The 17,661-nt window shown below is 41.1% G+C and overlaps 1 protein-coding gene across 6 annotated transcripts in view; it reads left to right on the top strand.

The window, feature by feature from the left end:
* The window catches only part of LOC105035969 (delta(14)-sterol reductase), a 97,872-nt gene extending 82,999 nt beyond the window's left edge, over nt 1-14,873 (top strand). For 3 of the 6 annotated variants that reach the window (XM_073250501.1, XM_073250497.1, XM_073250496.1), the window contains 2 exons: nt 14,336-14,410; nt 14,486-14,873. In XM_073250501.1, the coding sequence (XP_073106602.1) occupies nt 14,336-14,410; nt 14,486-14,639 (229 nt within the window). In that variant the 3' untranslated portion in view covers nt 14,640-14,873. The remainder of the gene's footprint in view (nt 1-14,335; nt 14,411-14,485) is intronic. The other 3 variants (XM_073250494.1, XM_073250498.1, XM_073250499.1) reach the window with 1 other exon arrangement.
* Nucleotides 14,874-17,661: the final 2,788 nt, after the last annotated feature.

The raw sequence follows: 17,661 nt of genomic DNA, 5'->3' as shown, positions 1-17,661 counted from the left end.
TTGCACCAGCCGGCCCGGTATGCATTATAGTTCGCCTCAGCGTTCTGGAGCTGTTGCTGAAGGTCGGAGAACTTCGACCATTCTCGGTCGTGGTCGGCCCGAGTTGAAAGCCAGGACGAGCTTCCTTCCAGCTGGTCGATCTTCTCCCGTGCAGCCAACAGCTCCGCTCCAAGAGAGCTGATCTTGGAAGCCTGAGCCCAAGATCGGTCGCTGGTGCGCTTCTTATGTTCCTCGAGCTCCTTTGAAGTTCGCCTTTCTCCGACTGTAATCCATGATCCCTTTCACGTGGAGGTTTCGGAAATAGGTGGCCTCCGCAGTGGCCTCTGAGTGGCTCTCCTTTAGCCTGCGAAGTTCGTCCTCCATCTCCCTCGACCTTTTTGTTAAATGACGGACTTTCTTCCTCAGATGTCGGACGTGGACCTCAGCGGAACTCCCTGTGGCAAGGGAAGCGCTTCGGCAGGACACTACCATCGGAAGACAAAACGTCAAGGCGCGGCTCATTGCAGAAAGAAAAAAGAAAAGAGAAGAGAAGTTCCCCATAAGGAGGAGCCCAATTTTATTGATTGAATATCTCTAAAGACAAAAGGAAAAAGAAAAATCGCAGTGAAAGAAAAATACAAAGTCAAAGGTCTCAGACCTCCGAAGCAGGAGTTGGGGAGCTCGGTGTTCCTGAAAGGGGGGCTGTGGTGGCAGCGGCAGTAGGAGAGGGTCCGGCTTCATCTTCAAACGCCTTATCCAAGAAGCTGAAGTCGAGCTCGGAAATTTTTTTGACCATCTTCTCTTGGCAGAGCTCGAATCCTTTGATGAATGCATCTTGGCCGAACTTGACGTTCAGGTCCCTCATTTCAGTGGAGGCCTTGAACTCCTCCATCGCTTGGCCCCTGGCCTCCGAGATCAGAACCGGAATCTGCTCCATCAAATTTGCGACCTCGGCCTCCGCCTTCCTCACCATCTCCTCCGAGGCTGCTTTTCTTTCTCAAGTGCCTTTGGAGGTTGGCTACCTTGGCAGCCTTTTCCTTGAGGCGGGCGGCCTCGGCCCGCAACCTTCCTCCGCCTGGATAGCGTCCCTCCTCGCCTTGTTCATCGCCTCGATGTTGGCGAGGAGCTGGTGCCCGATCTGCAAGGGCGGCCAGAAGGTCAGAATGAAAGCTGAGAAGTTAATTGAATGAAGAAGCGAGGGGAAGGAGGAAAGTGAATCTGTTTACCTCGAGAAAGGACCCCAGAGAGTCCCAAACCCGATGTTCTGGATCGGCGCGAGCGATCCTCTGGACGACTTCGGGCAGGACGCACCCGTCGACTAGTCGCTTTATCAGGTCCCTATCATTAAAGGGATTCTCCACCGGCTCTTCCTCGGAGCCGTGGGATTCTTCGATGGCAGATCGACGGCTGCTGACCCTGCGGGCCACCGTCTTCTTTCTCCTCTCCCTCTCAACCCCTGGCACCTCCTCGGAGCGGGCCCCCGAAGTGGGAACCTCGGCGGGAGAACTCCTCGAAGAGGCTCGGGGAATTGGGGGCTCGGCGTCTGAAGGAACATCGACAGTGAGGGCCGCTTGGGCAGACGTGGCCGAGCTCGTCTCTTCTGTTCTGGCCTTCTTTGCCGACCCGGAGGCCGCAGCGCCTTTTCTTTTGTGAACCTTGAGGCCCCTGGTAAGCATCCGTGCTGCTTCGGCGTTCATTCTAAAAAAAAAAAGAAAGAAAAAAAGAGAGAAAAAGAGATCAGCAACGGAGTGAAAAAAGAGGTGACGCATGGTTAAAAAAAAAAAAAGAAGAAGGGGGAGAGGAAGAAAAGAAGAAGAGAAGAAGAAAAGAAGAAAAGGAAAGATGGAATACTCGCAGGATCCAGGGGACTCAAGCCGATGTTGAACAGAAATTGCTCTTCAGAAGGTTGGGAAGGGAAGGAGTTGGATAACTAAGAAGTTTCCGGGCGGCTTGAAGGTCGTTCTCCCTCAGGCTGGGAGCCGGCGGACGGAGTCCTCAGGGAGCCCTAAGAGGGCAATCCCAGCTTTAAGGTCGGACATTGGACGTAGAGGTACTTTCCCTTCCAGTTATGGATAGAAGAGAGAGCACCTTTCAGCAACCCCTTCTTGCGAACTGGGGGAGAAGTACCACCAGTCCTTTGTCGAGGGGTGACGCTTGAAGGTGTAAAAATACCTAAACAAAGGAAGAGATGGCTGAACTTCGACTATATGGCAAAGGGAGAGGAATCCTATCAAAAACCTAAAGGAGTTCGGCGTGACTGAAGCTAAAGAAATGTCTAGAAAATGAAAAAGAGCGACGACGAAGGACGGAAGCGGGAGCCGGAGCCCAGCACGGAAGGCCTCTTGGTACAAACAGAAACGACCAGATGGGGGGGTGCTAGTCCGGTCGGCGGGATCAGGAAGCTCCAGATCGTACTCCGGAGGAACTCCATACTGAACCCTTATCAGTAGAAGTTTGTCCGGAGTCAGAGAACAAGGAATGGCGTCCGGCGTAAAAACGGACGAGGCCCAGCCTAGATATGGGTTCATCTACAGTATGAGGGTTCTGAGGGACTGAGGCAGACGAGCTCCTGGAACCGCTAGAGGTGGAGGTGCAGAAGACATTTCAAGTAAAAACCCTAAAAATCTCAAAAAAATGGGAGAAATAAGAGACGAAAGGTCCGTGGGGAACCAGACAGGTGAAATGCGACAGAAGAAAAATAAAGAAGGAACACCTAAATGATGAGAGAAGGAACGAAAGTTCTGGAACTAACCTAAGCTGCTCTGAAGGATGCAGAGATGCAGGGACAGGGATGACTCGAAGAACACCTAGGGCCAAAACGGACGCCGAGGAAGGTCAGAGCTCTCAGAAAGAAGACGGGCACTAACAGGACTTTCAGGCAGAATGAAACTCCCAGAGAAAGAAGGGCGGGTTTAAATAGACCCTGGGATCCGGCGCTATAATGATCGCGGATCTCCCAGGCCGACCCATGTTCGCCACGTGTCCCACTCGCCACAGCAGGCGGCTAAAAGCGGCTGACAGCTAGCAAGGCCATTATTGCGCCGTACCTAGAGCAACGCTCCAGCGAAAATTCGAAGTCTCTTTGAATCACCTCGATTTGAAAAGACTCCGGCATGCGCGCATTAAATGCCAGGATATCTGAGGGCGGTCGCGCGCAGAATTCAAGGGGGCAACTTCGCTGTAAAAATTTCTCTATACTTCATTCGAAACTCGAACTCGGAAGTAGGGGGATTGGTGTTGGGTATAAAACACCCCCAGCCGAAGTTCGTACCAGGAGTGACCCTCCCGGGACTCTGCCGACGTCCGACCTTGGGCGACATCTTTCCGAATCTCTCCGACGGTCGAGCTTCGCAATATTTTCAAGTTCTGCCGACGGATAAACTCCCACAGCTTCTTCCACAAGTGTCGATCGGGTTCCCTCGACGGACGAACTCCTGTTGCATCTCCCGGCTTCTCCAGCGATAAGCTTCTTTGGTTGTCCATCAGGCTGCTCCAAGTACTCTCTGGATTCTACCATCGGCGATCTCCTACAAGGGTCAACCATTCTCCGGACCCCTTCCGGATCTTTTCCGACAGGATTCGATCGACTCCAATCCAAATTTCTTTCAGAACTACGTCAGTTCGCCAGTGGCCGAACTTTCCCAACAGCAGATCTCCACGACGGACGGGCTCCATCCAAGTTTCTGCGGCGGTCGACCGCCTTCTGGGTTTCATCCGGGCTCCTACGGGAGCCGGACTTCTTCCCCGAACTCCTATTGCAGGTAGACTTTGTCCGAGCTCCTACGGGAGCTGGACTTCAGTCCTGAGCTCCCATTGTAGGTAGAACTCATCCAATTCTTACAAAGGCCGGACTCCGAGCCCCCACCACAAGCGATCTACACCGAGCTTCTGCTACACGATCTAGCTTCTGCTACAAGCGATCTACTCCGAGCTACTGCTACAGGCGATCTACTCCGAGCTACTGCTACAAGCGGTCTACTTCAAATTTCTACTACGAGCGGTCCGCGTCAGATTTCTACTGTATGCCTCCATCCGAGCTTCCCTTGTGAACGAATTCCTTCCGGACTTCTATTGCAGGCAGGCTTCGGCCGAGCTTCCTCAACAAATGATCCCCATCCGGACTTCTACGGGAACCAGACTTCGACCGAACTTCTGTAGCGGACAGATTCCAGATGAACTCCTACGACACACTGGCTCCAACAGCCGAACCCCTCCAGCGGGTGAACCTCTCTAGTGCCATCCGACATCCACTGCCGGTCGACCTTCTGTCGGATTCTGCGTGAAACTGAACTTCGTCCACAGAAAGCCCCTGACCGAGCTTCTACAGCAGATGACTTTCGCCTGCAGTACTAGCGCCCAAGGCACCCAACGGTAGAAAGCTCGCCAGCAACATCCGAGCTCTTCTCAGCGGAGAGCTACCCCTCTCCACCAGACACCCCAACCGAGCTTCGGTCGACAGGCCTGGACTCTCTGGCAGGCCACAGTAATGGCCGCGACTCTGCTCCACTTCCTATAACGGATCCCACGCGGCTCCGTCATGCTCTGGCAAGTCACGATAACGGACATCACTCCACTCTCCACAACAGGCTCCACATGGCAGACCCGGCGATGGCCACAACTCCACTCCACTACTCTCCGTAACAAACTCTTCATGGTCCCGAACGGCCCACTACCAGGCGGTTACAGACGTCGCTGTCAATCTGTTACGCCCTTCGCCTATAAAAAGGAGACCCCCAGATATGTTACTCTCTAAGCTCTAATCTCTATCTAAAAACTCTTTAAAATTTTCGTTCGAACACTCAATTCTTGTTGAGGCAGAGAACTGACTTGAGCGTCGAGGGTTTTGCCGGAGCACCTCCAACTCCGGTTTAGACTTTCTTTGCAGGTCTCGACGGCGACCGCGACTCCTCGACTCCAGCTTCTCCGACGTCGGTGGATTTTTGCATCAACATTCTTTATTGTGTGATCTCATAGGTTCAATTCTATTCGATAGTGAGATATTCATTTTTTATTTCATATTTTATTCGTAGTGAGATATATCATGATCTCTAAACCCAATTGAGACTTCATAAGTTCAATTGCTTATTTTAGATCTAATTCCTTTATTGTGTGATCCCATAGGTTCAATTCTATTCGATAGTGAGATATATCATGATTTCTATACCATAATCTCGTTCAATTCTATTCGGTAGTGAGATATATCATGATCTCTATACCATAATATCTATCATAGTATCATTGAATTTTTTTTCAATAGGTCGGAACCATTCCAATCTAACTCATCAAGGATTGTCGATCCTGAGCAATCTTAGTGAGCTCTTATAATTCATCAATAATACCTAGCAGTTATAGTGGCAATCCAATAGAATCGAAATAGATCCTTAAGGTGTATTTCACATGTGATTCAGTCTCTTTATGATGAGTCCGAACTAGATGACAGGTCATGGATAAATCGTTAAACCTCGTCATCAGTTATATGATAGATTCGATTAGCTCAAGTCCAATTATGATCTTCATGAAAATTTTTTTCTATCAATCACACTATTGTGGTCATAGACTCTCAGACTTAGCCTCTCAAATTTCATAGGACTACTTCTTTCTATCAAGATTGATAAATTCCATCTAGATATGCATCCTACTCCTACAGTGGACCAATTATCGCAACATCCACTACAAGGTCTTAACGAGTTTATGTTTACATGTCAGTCAAACTCCAGCAGCCTCAGTGTGAGCAATCGTGCCATCACAGATCAAAGGATCATTCACACAATTATAGCATCGAGATGATCACTAATGATTAAGTAGAAATTCAAGTAATCTCTCGTATGGTCACGCTCAGTATTAGTTCTCTAACAACTATCCGCACTTATTGCTTAGTGTCTTTATACTGTAGACTAGAGACTCATCTATCCTGAAGAAAGCGATTTGTGCGCTAGTCTTTCTGGATCGATCACCATCCTCATGATGATACTATGATCGGAATTATTTAGAAATTGATTATGCATACCTCTAATTCTCAATATCTTGAGAATAATTATCGAAAGTATTAATTTCATGAACAATTCAAGGATACATCACATTTAAATGAAAATAAAATTTATCTTTTTATTGATTAAATCAATATTTTAAGTACAAAATTGTGTCCTAGAGTTATTACAATATGTCAGTCGTATTGACTTCTAGGACATACATCCAATAATCTTCACTTGGACTAAAGTCAATTAGCCATTAATCTAAGTTCCATCTTCTCAAAGTGGACTTCCATCTTTGGTTGGATCAATTGCTTTGTCAATAAGTCTACCACGTTATCTGTGGAGTCTACTATTCGCACATTGACATATTTCTTTTCGAGATAGTCGCATATGATATGGAATCACCGCTTGATGTGCTTCAATTTTTGATGAGACCTCGACTCCTTAGCAAGTGCTATGGCTTAATTATAATCGTAATAAAGTGGTATGGCATCCGATGTCATAACCTTAAGCTCCACGATGAACTTCTTGAATTAAAAGCTTTCCTTTGTAGCATCTGAAGCAGCGACACATTCAGTTTCTGTAGTCGAATCCACTATGATGGGTTGCTTGGAACTCTTTCAGTTAATTGCGCTACCATTGTATGCGAACATATATCCTGATGCAGACTTTCTATCATCAAGATCAGACATGAAGTCTGAATCAGTATATCCCTCGACTCGCAACTCAAAACTTCCTCCAAAGATCAAGAACAAATTTTTAGTTCTTCTCAAGTACATGATGTTTTTCACAGCTATCCAGTTCTCGTCTGGATTCGATTGATACCTGCTCGTGACACTCACAGCAAGGATAATATCAGGTCGAGTATACAGCATGGCATACATAAAGCTCCCTATGGTCGAGACATAAGGAATCCTACTCATGTGTTGAACTTTCTCAGATGTGGTTGGACACATCGTCTTGGAAAGATGAATACCATGCTTAAGAGGTAAAAGTCCTCTTTTAGAATTTTTCATGATGAATCTCTTCAGCACTTTCTCTATGTACAGCTTTTGTGATAGGCCTAGCATCCTTTTAGATCTATCCCTATAGATCTTTATTCCAAGAATATAGGATGTTTCCTCTAGATCTTTCATGAAGAATTTTTTGGAAAATCATCTTTTGACCGTGATCAGTATGGAAATATCATTCTCAATGAGAAGAATATTATCCACGTATAATACGAGAAATATTATTGCGGTCTCACTGATCTTCTTGTATACACAAGGTTTCTCTTCATTTTTGACGAAATCAAATGATTTGATCGTTTCATCAAAATGAAGAATCCAACTTCGAGAAGTTTGCTTTAATCCGTATATGAATTTTTGTAGCTTGCAAACTCGGTGATCACCATCACCTGATGTAAATCCAAAGGCTACTCCATATAGATATCTTTCTCAAAATATTTATTTAGGAAAGCAGTTTTCATATTCATCTGTCAGATTTCATAATCATAATAAGTTGCAACAGCTAGCAGAGTGCGAATGGATTTCAGTGTGGTTAGGACGAGAAGATTTTCAGATAGTCAATATCTTGCTGCTGACTATAATCTTTTGTCACGAGCCTAGCTTTATAGGTCTGTATCTTACCATCTGCACTTATTTTTTTTTTGTAGATTTATTTACACCCAATGAGTACTCTGTCCTCAGGTGGATCACTAAGGTCCATATTTGATTCGAGTGCATTGAGTCAATTTCTGATTTCATTGTATCTAATCATTTTTCAAAATTGATGTCAGACATCACCTCGTCAAAAGTATTAGGATCATCTCTATGATCCTTATCTCCCATAAAGAAATTTTCTCTACTTTCTCCAAAGCATACCCATATATCTTTCAGGAGAACGGGAGATCCGATTAGATCTACGAGGTGGTGGAGGAACATCAATAACTGCTTATGAATAATGGGTTTTTGAGGATCCATAGCTCTTTACTCATTAGAGATCTTTCTTCAAGCTTAACTAATCTCTCATTGCCAGCATCCTGGATAAATTATTTTTCAAGAAATATGGCGTTCCGACTCATAATCATATTGTGATTTTGTGGAAAGTAGTAGTATCCTATTGATTCTTTTGGATATCCTATAAAATAAGCTACTACAGATTTATCTTCTAATTTATCAGCCATCTGTCTTTTCACATAGGCTGGACATCCCCAAGTCTTTAGATAATCTTAGACTCGGCTTCTTATCGTATCATATCTCATATGATGTAGTAGGAATGGATTTTGATGGAACCCTATTCAATAAGTGAATTGCAGTTAACTAAGTATTTTTTCAAAGATATAAGGGTAAATCAGTGAAGCTCATCATGGATCTACCATATATAATAGGGTCATATTCCTCCTTTCGGATATCCTATTGAGCTGAGGTGTTCTAAGAGGAGTCCATTGAGAGACTATGCCGTTGTCTTTAAGATATCTCAGAAATTTTCGATTAAGGTATTCACCTCCTCAATCAGATTGAAGAATCTTAATGGGTTTGTCTGTTTGTTGTTCTACTTTGTTTCTGAATTATTTGAACTTTTCAAAGACTTTGGATTTGTGTATTATCAGATATACATATCCATGCCATGACAGGTTATCGATAAAGGTGATGAAGTAGCTATAACCATTTCCGATCTGCACATCAAATGGTCCACACACATCGGGGTGTACCAGGGCAAGTAACTCAGCGGTCCTTTCTCCATATCCTACAAAGGATAACTTGGTCATTTTTTTTGAAGGCAAGATTCACAAGCTGGATACGACGCTGAATGAAAAGAGCCAAAGATTTTATCTCTTTTCAGTTTGTTTATCCTATCCTCTCTAATATGGTTAGTTTATGATGCCACAAGTACTTTTGGTTAATTTTGTCTCTAGGTCTCTTTTGACCCACGGCACTTACTGCTTGCTTGTTTAAATCACATTCGCATCAACATGCAAGTGATAAAGACTGTCAATTAAAAGATCACGTGTAATTAATTTATTTTGTAAATAAATGGAACAAAAATTTTTATTGAAATTAAAATCAAAGCCATTTTATACTGTCACAGATATGAAAATCAAATTTTGACTAGGTATAGGAATAAAATAATAATTTTTTAAATCTAATTTAAATCCCGACGGTAATCGAAGAGGATAAGTGCCAACGATTTCTGCAGCAACTTTTGCTCCATTTTCGATCCGAAGGATAATGTCATCTTCCTCAACCTCCTACTTTCTATAAAACTCTATATTGAAGTACATATATGAGCACTCCAACCAGAGTCTAACACCCAGCTAGAAGTAGAAGAAGCCGTTAGGTTAGATTCAATTATGAGCATACCTTCTGAAGATTTGTCATCTCTTTTGGTCTTCAGGCTCTCCAAGTAGAGTGGACAGTTCCTCCTCCAATGGCCATCAGCATCACACTGGAAACACTTTTCCTTTGCTGCAGCCTTCATGGGAATGTCCTTCTTTGGCTTGCTCTCTTTCTTCTGCTTCTTCGTGGGTTTACTCTTCTTCTTCCAACAAGACTTTCTCTTAGATGAAGAAGTCCGCTCCACAGTGAGACAGTTCCTTTTGAACTTTTCAACATTTCCTCAACAGTGACTAACATGTCGATCAGTTCGGGTATGGTGCAATCAAGTTTGTTCATATAAAAATTTACAATAAATTGACTATATGAACTTGTAAGGGATTGAAGGATCAAATCCATCTGTAATTTCTTTTGCATATTCAGTTTGAGCTTCTCAAACTCCTTAATATTCTTGATCACTGTCATAAAATATCATTGAGTGATTGCCCTTCGCATATCTTTAGATTGAAGAGTCTCTTAGATACTTCGAAGCGTGCGGTGCGGCTTTGCTCACCATACAACTCTTGTAGGTGAGTGATCATAACTTTGGTAATGGGCATATGCTTATACTGGCTTTGTAACTCGTTTGACATGAAAGCCAGCACATAGCACTTAATCCGATTGTCTTCATCCATCCACTTTTCATATACTGCTCTTTGCTCAGCACTAGGATGGTTTGGTAACACTAGAGGGTCCTGGTCGCGTATATGTTCTAATTTTTTAAAAGTCAGGACAATCCTGAGGTTTCTAAGCCAGTCTTTAAAATTGGTTCCGATCAAACGATTAGACTCAAGGATGCGGATTAGAGAGTTTGAAGCTGACATGGTTTAATTGTGACAGTAGAGATTCAAGTTAGATTTTTGTACTTTAAATTTTATATATGTTCTAGGGACTTTAAGAAGCACATAAAGACTCCCATTATTTTTTTGGATCCCAACACTTCGGATGGAAAGTGAAAAACCTAACGTGACAACTGGATTTCTAGTTGATGCTGCGGTCCCACCAATGCCATGCACCTCACTTAACAATTATTGGTAACATGCACACCAATACGTGGACAACTTTTTGCCCAAATACTTCTCTAAGCATGTTGCAACGACTTGGTCTCTAAGTTATGTGGGCTCACTATCAGTTATTGACCGCACTTCTTAATTAAGTTCGACCCATCGTTCATAAGCAGGTACAAAGTCATCATTGGGTCCCTACCTAATAGTTATTGGATCCAATCTCATCCTTACCCTGGAGCAATTCTTTGCTAATAGAGTGGTTGCGTATTCTGGTACAATTGAACCACTTCAACCTGGTGCAACTAAACCACTGTAACCAGTCGAGAACAATCAATACCAGTAGCATGCCCGCACATCTACAATGATGGAAGACCTATGGACTTAATATTTATGGAGAGGTTTAGGTTTAGGTTTCATCTAATCAGTCATCATATGATCGATCTAATTGGTATGGACTAAACCAAATTGCCAAGCAACTTTATTCAAGATTCAATCTTTCAAATTGATCAGATAAGTAGAGATCGGTGAGGGTCTCTCCATTGCTTTCCTTTGACATCAATAAATTGGTCAGATCAGTGAACAAAATCAATTAAATAATCATCTCTCAATTATTTGTTTTAGACATCAATAAGTCAATTGGTCTCAATAGGTTAGCTCAAGCGAATCAGGTTCAAGCCATCGAGCCAAATTAGGTTTTTAGTTTAATCGATTCTACATATGAAATTTAATCGATTCGATCAACCATAATTGTATGATCTAATACTTAATTGATCTAATCCTAATCAACATTTGACTCGATTTAATCAATTACTTAATTGAACTAGATCTATTATGTTCAAATCAAAAATCCTAAATGCAATCTAATTACATGATCTAATTTTTGATTTATCCATGATCAAAATTTTCATGCATAAACACAAATTTCAGATCTAAATTCTTTGCATGAAAGGTAAATTTTAAATCATGAAATTAAGTTTTAGATTTAACATACAAGCATATATCTCATATATGTATGTAAAATTCAGATCTAAGCAAAATTCAGATCTTATCATGATATCATATATCTCATATACAAATCATCAATCAATTTAAATTAATTTTCAGACCTGAATATGCAATCATATATCTCATATATGAATCATAAATAGGTCAAAATAATTTTTAGATTTATGCATACATCTATATATCACATACACATAAACTAGAAATCGATCTAGAATAAATTTTAGATCTATGCATGCCTTTGCATATCGAATATATGAATTGAAAATTAAATTTAAAATAAATTTTAGATTCAAATTAAACATCCATACATCTCATGAATCAATTAAAATCAGATTTTGAAATTCTTTTCAAAAATATGTATATCAATTTTATGCATATGAAATCTGTAGCTCTGATATCACTGTTAGAATTTTGTGTAGAGTGCATGTATATGTGTTTTAATTTTTTTTCTAAACAACGTAGCAGAATATAAAATTAAAATATTTTTTAATCTAAATCATGCATGCATAAAACAAAGAACACATGGATCTACATCATATGCTGAAATTGAACACATGTTGAATTTTATGCTAAAATTAAATATGTGATCGAATCACATATCTGTTTCGTAATTTTTTCTTCAAATCTGGATCTAAAAGAAGGTAGGTTCTTCCTTAGCCGCGTAAGTGTCCGACCTCTACGGGTATCCATTCAGGATCAGTTTGGAATAGCTCTTTATAATGTTGATTTTTCTTCTTCAAGAATGATTATCCTATGAATCTGAATGAAGTCTGGATCGCGATCAACTCTTTATCTTTTTCTTGATCTTTTTCTTCTCTTCTTTTCTTGCTTTTCTTCCCTTGGTTATGCAGTAATCAAGCTCTGAAAATCAGCCACCAAGAAGGACACCCAAGCACCTGTTGGGTGTGGAGATAGAGGACGCCCAACCAGCTTGGGCGTTGGAACTAAAAGGGAGAAGAGAGAGAGGCATGGGGAGGCTTTTGGAGGCTTGGAGCTTGCTAGAATTATGATGATAAGACCCTTAGAAAAGGATCCTTTAAATAGGCAAAAGATTTGAATCCTATTCAAAACCAAACAGCTTCTTAATACAAGTCCTACTTGCATTAGGAATTCTTGTATCTCTCAATCTTTGACCACCCTTAGGAGATCCATGAGGTGCCAACACTTGGCGCCCTTTAGTCCACTTGCTCACATGCCATATAGGAATATGGGATGCCCCCTAGCTAGTCCTTCACACCCTCAATCAAGTGGGCACGCCCAACTTGATCAAATCAAGTGGTACCCTATGCAAACAATCAAGAAATTTGATTAAAGGTTTGAACCCTTAGTGCATATGATCCAAAATCCTAGGCACTCAGCAATTGGAGTCCAATAAATCTAATTTATTTAGTTATTAGCAGATAATTAACTCGAATTAATCTTATCAAATAAGTAATTCAAGTGTAAAGAAAAAATTGGGTTCAAGCTTGTGTTAGCAAGGTTATCCTGAATCCAATAAGATTTTTCTAAATCCAATTGAGACTTCATAAGCCCAATTGCTTATTCTAGGTTTAATCTCTTTGTTGTGTGATCTCATAGGTTCAATTCTATCTGCTAGTCAGATATATCATGATCTCAGAGTATCATTGAAATTCTTTTCAATAGATCGAAACCATTGCAATCTAACTCATTAAGGATTGTTGATCCTGAGCAATCTTAATGAGCTCTCATAATCCATCAGTGACACCTAGCAGTATGTAGTGGCGATCCAGTAAAATTGAAATAGAACCTTAAGGTGTAGTTTACATGTGATTCAGTCTTCTATCGTAAGTTCCAACTAGATGGCAGGTCATGGATAAATCGTCAAATCTCATCATCAGTCATATGATAGATTAGATTAGCTCAAGTCTAATTATGATCTTCATGGAAACTCTTTTCCATCAATCATACTGTTGTGGTCACAGACTCTTGGACTTAGCCTCTCAAATCCCATAGGACTACTTCTTTCTATCAAGATTGATAGATTCCATCTAGATGCGCATCTTACTCCTATAGTGGACCAACTGTCACCAACATCTACTATAAGATCTTAACGAGATCATGTTTATGTATCAATAAAACTCCAGCAACCTCACTGTGAGCAACCGTACCATCATAGGTCAAAGAATCATTCACACAACTACAACATCGAGACGATCACTGATGATTGAGTAGAAATCTAAGTGATCTCTCGTATGGTCACGTTCAGTACTAGTTGTTCTTTAACAGCTACTCATATTTGTCGCTCAGTGTCTCTACACTGTAGACTAGAGACTCATCAATTTTGAAAGAAGCGATCTATGCGCCGGTCTATCCGGATCGATCACTGTTCTCATGATGATACTATGACCGAGAGCATTTAGGAATTGATTATACATGTCTCTAATTCTCAAGACATTGAGAATATGTATCGAAAGTATTAATTCTATGGACAATTCAAGGACACACATCACATTTGAATGAAAATAAAATTTATCTTTTTATTGATCAAATCAATGTTTTAAATATAAAATTGTGTCCTAGAATTATTATAATGTGTCAGCCGTATTAGCTTCTTAGACATACATCCAACAGTTATATCTCCAGATGGGTGCTTTGGGCTATATGTGAGTATAGATGTTAAGCCTGATATACATTGTTGATCCTTTCCATATTAGCTTAAGCTATTAGGGTTAGATGGTCAACATGGTAGGTTAATGATTATAAAAATAACTTTTCCATGAACAAACTGGTACTTGTCAACCCTTCAGTTGAGCATTTGAAAGCAAAATGTGTGGTTTTTAAAATAGCTTAACTGAATATAAGTTCATGACTTTTTTGACATCATTGAGGCTATCCATTTGGCATTCAGCACTCAACCATGTTTCCACATTGTTTATGGTATTGTGGATGCAACTATGAGAAATATTAATAGTGTTGGACACTTGTGATCCAGATATGATGCTAAAACTGGAGACATGGTTTCACACTTTACTCTCAATGTGTTAATTCCTTTTTGTAGGGGTATTGCAAGACATTGCAATTACCTTGGAGATCTGCTGCTGGCACTTTCTTTCAGTTTGCCATGTGGGGCGAGGTGATTTTTTCCCCTCCCTATCTGCATATTGTTCTTGATAGTTGCAGTTCAAGTAACAGTTAATCTCTCTTGCAGTTCTGTGATTCCGTACTTTTATCCTATCTACCTTCTTATTCTACTTATATGGAGGGAGAGGAGAGATGAAGCAAGGTGTTCGCAGAAGTACAAGGAAGTCTGGGCAGAGTACTGCAAGATGGTTCCATGGAGGATACTACCTTTTGTGTATTAGAAACATTTGCAGTTAGTTCATGCTCCACCAACAGAATACTTTCAAAAAGTCGCACCAAATGACATTCTTGTATCTTAGGGTTTTCTTAGATTAAACAAAGAATTACAATGCTCTAATCTGTGGTGCTGCTTCTGTTTGAGCTCTTCAAATATATAATCTTACACCTTGTGGCTTTGAATGTTTGCTTATGAATTTGATTTTTATTTTTCCTCATAATATAATGCAATTCCAGAATCCTGAACCTTCACAAGTGGAGACTTCTCTGTTCTTTCTTCCATTTTAATTTTCAGCTTGAATTGTCCAACAAATTGAACAAAGTATAAATGATTTTTCACATTTCATCACTTCGGCAAAACCACCAACCTAATTTATATGAGCTGTCTGCTAAAATGAATCCTTTATGGACCAAGTACCAAGGAAGCTTGTGAATGCGACGTGCACCTGAATAGCTAAAAGGAAGGCTAGATAGATGGCACCATCGACATGTCTCTCACGGGATATATGAGTTGGAAGCAGAATACATGGTAGCCATTAGCAATCGTCTCATGTTGTATCATGAACTGTGGCCCTTAGTGATGTACCTGAACCGGAGGGATAAACCAATGTGCTCTCCCATGGGCCTGTTCCTACGTTCTTTCACCATCAAAGAACAAAAAGTAGCGACTATAGCATTCGTGGAAGAGAACTGATGTAGCCTCTTTCAGTACATAATGTCTCGACAATCTTGTCCACCTGCAGTAAGTGGGATTGTGGTCCCCGGGGTGAGGATGGCCGGTAGTGCGCTGATGTTTGCTGCAGGCCCGGTAACAAAAGGATTCCCTACCTGCTACCCTGCATCCATTTAGCTACAATAGCGTACACCTCTGCAAAAGCAAACTTATATTTCTGGGTGCCACATCTCTGGAGAAAGGAGAAAAAAGATGAAAGAATTGGAAAGGTCTGTGGCCCGAGTCTTTTCAGTCTTTTACAATGTAGACAAAGAGTTATCCTGAACTGAAGTGTCTACCCCGGGCCTACCGGACCGGATCAGCTCACGGCGCAAAACGGGTTTAACGATGGTGGGCAAAAATTTGAACCTTGCCCGGTCAACGTGGCTGATTTTAGATTGGAATCCCTTCGTCTTGTCATGACGTGTAATCTTTCACGGGTTGGGTACGGACCGTGTCATTTATTTAGTCAAGAAGAATCCAAAGCCAAAGCTCTTAACCTCACCTTGGTTATCGATCGCGTGCCTTGTAGTAGTAGGTCGGTATGATGAGATTCTCAAGCTTTTTTTTTTTTTGTGATAAACAAGATTCTCAAGCTATTTACTGAGATGCTTTGCTGCTGCATGGAAGAAGAGGAGGTCAGGTTGACATGCATTTTTTTTCCCACAAACGCTGATGCATGTCCCCATGGACGTGCTTCATTTTATCCATGGAGACGTCGAAATTTAGATTGCTCCGGACACTGCTGTGATTTGTTCACTATTCTCAGTTCAAGGTTGCAGGGAACGATAGAAGTTCCTTATTGGGTTTGGGTTGTATCTTTTGCATGAAAAATAATTAATTTTTTTTTTATGATATATCCAAATCATAAAGCATTCTGAACTCCTACATTCATCTGCATGCATAAATTTTGAAACGACTATGATACAATTCAATGGTGGATTCATGCGAAAAAGTTGAATTTTTCTGTCGTGCAAAAGATACAATCCCTGTCCTTCCTTACCTAAGTTAGTGTAACATCCGGCCCATTGGGCCTTAAACCCAGCTCCAAAAAAAAAAAAAAAAATGAAGAAGACTCCCGCAGGGAGTCTTCTCCCGACCGGCTCCTAATCAGAGTCGGAAACCTCATCGGAGAGGAGTCAAACTCCTCTCCTCCGGTTCTATTTAAAGGGGAGATCCTTCTCCCTTCTTCCTACCAAAGAATCTTGAAGTGAAACGGCGAAGATCGTCGGAAATCGTTCGCAGAAATTGTCACTGTGCCCGCCGCAATTCCTCGCCGGAGCTCGAGGTAAGCATGTGGTTCTCTTCCTCTTTTCTCTCCCTTTCTTCCGTGCCGGTGTGCATGCTCGCCGGTGATCGGAGTCGCCGGATTTTGTCATGGGAGAGGTTTCGATTTTTTTTGATTTTCGGACGTCGGTGGTCGTCACCGGCCACCGATTTGGGACCCTTGGGATGGCGGTGCGCTCTTCTTCGGCCACCGACCATTCCTGTGTCGGTTGATCGCCGGTCGACCAATCGTATGAGGGGACCATGCGGTCCCCTGTTTCAGTTTTTTTTTCACCCAGGGAGGCCACGGGAAGAAGTAGAAGAAGGAAGAAAAAAAAAGAAAAAGAAAAGGAAAAAGGAAAAAGAAAAGAAAAAAAAAAGGAAAAAGGAAAAAGGAAAAAGAAAAGAAAAAGGAAAAGAAAAGAAAAAATAAATAAATAAATAAATAATAAAATAAAAATGAGGGAGAGTTTTTCTCTCTTCTCTCTCTTCTTTCAGTCTGAACCCTTACTTTCTCTCTCTAGAATTGAACTTTCTCTCTCTACTTTCTCCCTCTAAAATTTTTTCTCTCTAGATTGTTTCTTTCTCTTGATGGATTTCTTTCTCCAAAGTTATCCTTCTAAGATTAGCGTAGTGAAAGGCTTCATTTTGATGATTTTGATCGAGTTTAGGGAAGAGTCTGATTCTAAGTGAGGTTTTGATTTGGGATTTGTTTAAATTTAATTTTGAATTAAAATTAATGTAAAAATATAATTTTGGATAATAGGCACTGAAGAATCTTCTAGAAGTTAGTCGATCTATTCATTCAGTGCTCTGTGAAAGGTAAGTAATGAATCATCTTCTCGAGATATTTTATATTTATTCTAAAAATAAATAATTATTCTCTGAAATTATGCATGATTTATGAAATTATGTTTTGAAAGAAAAGTGCTTTTGAAATATTATGGTACGTCGATCATGCATATGTTCAGTGAAAAATTATGATATATTATGATACAAAAGTGTTTTGATACAGATCGGATTTATGCTCTCAGCCTAACTATGTTTCA

Source organism: Elaeis guineensis, unplaced genomic scaffold (assembly GCF_000442705.2).
Source record: "Elaeis guineensis isolate ETL-2024a unplaced genomic scaffold, EG11 Super_Scaffold_1000045, whole genome shotgun sequence".
NCBI lineage: Eukaryota > Viridiplantae > Streptophyta > Magnoliopsida > Arecales > Arecaceae > Elaeis > Elaeis guineensis.
Note: the sequence above shows the minus strand (reverse complement) of the source record. Positions and strands in the feature narration are given on the sequence as shown.